At 39.7% G+C, this 4557-nt stretch overlaps 1 protein-coding gene across 1 annotated transcript in view; it reads left to right on the top strand.

Annotated features, from left to right (window-relative positions):
- The window catches only part of LOC106870093 (fibrocystin-L), a 69646-nt gene that overhangs the window by 2364 nt on the left and 62725 nt on the right, over positions 1-4557 (top strand). The window contains exons 3-4 of the mRNA XM_052974982.1: positions 1649-1706; positions 3209-3302. Of these exons, the coding sequence (XP_052830942.1) occupies positions 1649-1706; positions 3209-3302 (152 nt within the window). The remainder of the gene's footprint in view (positions 1-1648; positions 1707-3208; positions 3303-4557) is intronic.

Consider the following 4557-nt stretch of genomic DNA (forward strand, 5'->3'; position numbering starts at 1 on the left):
ATATATATATATATATACAACAGGCTTCTTTCAATTTCCGTCTACCAAATCCACTCACAAGACTTTGGTCGGCCAGAATCTGTAGTAGAAGACACTTACCCAAGGTGCCACGCAGTAGGAATGAACCCGGAACCATGTGGTCGGTAAGCAAGCTACTTACCACACAGCCACTCCTGCGCCTATGTGCATATAAATGTAAATAGCGGGTGAGAGAAAGAGTGAGAAAGAGAGAGATAGAAACACAGGGAAGGTGGTGGCGACGGAGGGCGTTTCACAACGGATAGCACAAATGTCACCAGAACAATTGTGAATAGATCCATTAATCACTTCGCCAGTTAGTTAATTAAGTTGCCCTAATTAAACGCAACAGGCTTGCCTCCTTTGATGTCTACCTCTTAAACACCTTCAGACCGGGTGTTGAATCAGTACTAAAAGAAAACTCGATGGCTCGGCTTACGTTATATATTGGTCAAGTGCTTCGAAGGCAGGGAGGTGGTGACGAGGTTGGGGTTATGTTGACATCTAGAAGAGCAGCGGGGGTGGCAGAAAGAAGAGAAAAGAGAAGAAAAAACCCCAAAGAGCTCTGAAGTTTGTATAAAATGTCACGAGCTATGTTTAGTTACGTCGCACTGAGACCAACTCCCCGGTGGTGGTGGTAATAGTAATAATAATAATAATAATAATAATAATAATAATAGTAATAATGTCGTCATAAGTAGTCATGGAGGCGCGTGGCTTAGTGGTTGGAGTGTTGGACTCATAATCGTAAGATTGTGGTGTCGATCCCTGGACCGGGTGATACGTTATGTTCTTGAGTGAAAAAACCCCCCACCTCATTTCACGTTGCTCCAGTTCCACTCAGCTGGCAAAAAAGAGTCATCCTACGGGAAACATATATATACATACATACATACATATATATATATGTATATATATATATATATATATATATATATATATATATATATACGCCATGGGAAACCGGGAAACGTTCTCTTATTAGAAGGATGCTTTATCCTTTTTCTTCGTAATCGAGTGAAAGTTGGTAGTAAGTTCTACGCATTCACTAATTCTTTAGATTCCTACGTAGTCGGGAGGAAGGCTGTTCTAAGATATGGATGCAGAGACCAATGGTAAGGGGGTTTCATAGGTCTATGAATGCCGTGGCTTGCTGTTAATAAATAAATTCTATTATGCTCAATTCATTGATTTGCCCGCGGGCCTCATGTGCCTAGGAGCCTAATTCTGATTTATATATACTGTTGCTTGCTGTCAGTAAATAAATATTCCAGGGCCCAAATGCTTGGGCGCCTATAATGTTTCTAAGACAGCTGTGGTTGCGAGAAAACATAAACATACTCCCCACACCAACTCATGATCCAGTGGAGCAACCTGAATGTGACGAGTGGAAGTAGGTAGAGAGACGGAGGAGGCTTTCCCCCAGCACACAGCTGGTACTCAACTGAAATTTAGTATTTTGCTCAAGGACACAGTATTCCTTTCACTCCAAGCATTGAACCCACGATCTTATGCTCCTGAGCCTAAGGCCCTTAACCACCAGGCCACGCGCCTTCTCCACTAGCATAAAGATGCGCCACAGTGTGTTCTGAGTGTTTTATTCTTCTGTATTTTTCTTTTATTATTCCAGACTTACAAACATTTATCCCCTGAGATCATAAAAATAACACCAATCGCATCACGACCAGGTATGTTACAGGTGTTGTTATTGTTGTTGTGGTTATCGGTGATCTTGTTGATGTTGTTGTTGTTGTTGTTGTTGTTGTTGCTGTTGTTGTTGTTGTTGTTGCTATCATTGATGTGGCTCAGAGGCCAATGCAAAGTTGCAGAAGGTGTATGAAGAGGAGTGTATGAGCTGAACACAAGTGTACGAGTGGTTCAGACCTTTCGAAGATAGCCGAAAAAATGTCGATACTGATGAAAGTTCTGGGAGACCCACAACCAGCAGAACTGAGAAATACATCGCAGATGCGCATGCAGTTGTGAGGGGAAATCGCCGAATCACTATCCGTGAGTTATCAGATGTACAGATTAGATACGGTCAAATTTAGTCCATTATCACTGAAGATTTGGGTATGAGACATGTGTCTGCCAAGTTTGTGCCAAAACTGCTTTCAGCTGACCAAAAAGACACTCTGGTTTCAGTTGCACAAGATCTCTTTGATTGTGTCGAGAACGATGAAAACTTTGCGTAGGCTTCTGAGCAGGTATCGTCCAAGCTTTTGGCAAAATTTGATGTAGATTCTCTGTTCAACTTTCTGTCATGGTCAATGCAACGCGACGATCAGACATTACACACGTTCCTTCCAAGCACTGCTTAAACGGCAGAAGTGAGCTAGGTCATTAAAACTTAGTGCGCATGCACAGGATAGTTCAAGGTCAATCTGTACGAAGCGGTTTTACTCTGCGTGCTTTAGCTTCGTTACTATGGCAACAGTCCAGCTACTCATTGATCAGACCACTATTAGAGCACTTTGATATATACAATAAAGATAATATACATTGGGATTTTAAAAAATATGAGGAGTGGTACAGAAAGTTAAATAAAACGCAGAGTGAAATATAGATTTTTATACTTTACATGTATAAAAATTTCATCTTGGTTTCAGGTTTGGGCATCAGGCAAGCAAATTTGGGGCAGAGGGTAAGTCGATTACATTGACCCCGCTCAACTAGTACTTGTTTGATCGATTCCGCAAAGAAGAAAGGCAGAGTCGATCTCGACGGAATTTGAACTCATGGGGTGAGGGACGAAATGTCGCTAAGCATTTTGCCTGGTGTGCTAACGATTCTGTCAGCTTACCGCATTAAATTTAATATATATTAAAACTAAGCACAGGCGTGGTTGTGTCTTAAGAAGCTTGCTTCCCAACCACATGGTTCCGGGTTCAGTTCCACAGCGTGGCACCTTGGACAAGTGTCTTCTTCTATAGCCTCAGCCTGACCAATGCCTTGTAAGTGGATTTGCCTTTCATCCTTTCGAGGTCGATCAATTAAGTACCAGTAATACACTGGGGTCGATGTAATCGATTAGTTCCCCCACCCAAATTTCAGGCCTCCTGCCTATAGCAGAAAGTATTATTATTATTATTATTATTATTATTATGTCTTTATTCATCCCCTTCTTTTTTATCTTTAAAAATAATTTTATTCATATTTTTTAAATTTTCTTTCTGTCTTCTCTCTGAAGGTGGAATGCTCAAAATTGATGGGAAAATCTTCACAGATCTTTTTGGAAGCTCCAATTCCACAGCATCAAACGGAAGAGTAGAAAAGATTGTCAGGTCAGTTATATAACTATTTACAGTTCGGTCTGAGAGTTCAATGGTCCTGTGACATCATTCATGTGTCCAGTGGTTTGCTTACCTCCATATTGTCTTTAAGGAGAATTTCTTCTCTTGAGAGAAATTGCGCAGCATTTTGTCTTTCCACGTCCGAATGTGCACGAACATGTTTAATATAACTGTCCATAATAATACTTCTTCTGCTACCAAGGCCATAGAACAGAAGATCCGCAATGTACGGTTTATGGAGACTATCCTCGTTGATAAACTAAAATATTATGGTAGTGGAATAGTATTTAAATACTATTTCTAAATTTCGGTATGTGGTGAAGCAATTTTGCTGAACCCTAATTATAATTATGCTTATAATTATAAAAATTTTGTAATATCTATCAACGGTAGACACGAACTACTGTAAGTGGATTGGCCTTTATAATAATATCAATCTACGTATGTCGCATTCTCCCTTCTACATCTCCGAGCATAATATATCAGCTTATTACCATTATCCACTTTCTCTTGGCAATGGCGTTTTAAATCAGGTTTATTGAAAGATAAAGATAAATCCCTTTCGGCACCTGCTCTTCTCTTTTAGATTTACATTCTAAGATTTACGTTTTATATTTACATTCACCGTGTAGCAAATTCATTACGAAAGCATTGGTCGAACAGAGTCTACAGTAGAAAAATTTGCCCAAGGAGCCGCACTGTGGGTCTGAACCCGAAACGGCGTGGTTGTAAAACGAGCTTCTTACTCGCAAAGCCTACTTTCGAAGTCTGCTTTGTAAGATCTCTTTCTTTACATAACAACACTTCGATTTATCGGAGATATATTTAGTGAACATTGACAGATGCACAAGTAATTATAGGTACAGATATAAATTTATAATGTAAAGAGAGAAGCTATTAAGCTTTGGACGTGTTGGTCCGTGAATAATGTTTCTTCCCGATTTAGAAAGAAACGGATGCAACGGAAGGACAATTGTGCTTTATAATTGTATATTCGTATGTATGTATGTATGTATATATGTGTGTGTATATATATGGATATATATATATACATATATATACACTAAGAATTTTTCGGTAACACGCAGAAGAATTTGTCATGGGAGAAGAAAGTTTTGCGTTGCGTTCAAATTCAATTGTGCGGCAAATTCCTTGCGCAAGTGTCTTCTGCGATAATGTCAGGCCAACCAAGGCACTGTGAGTGAATTTGGTAGACGGAAACTGAAAGAAACCCATCGTGTGTGAG

This window comes from Octopus bimaculoides, chromosome 20 (assembly GCF_001194135.2).
Source record: "Octopus bimaculoides isolate UCB-OBI-ISO-001 chromosome 20, ASM119413v2, whole genome shotgun sequence".
Classification (NCBI taxonomy): domain Eukaryota; kingdom Metazoa; phylum Mollusca; class Cephalopoda; order Octopoda; family Octopodidae; genus Octopus; species Octopus bimaculoides.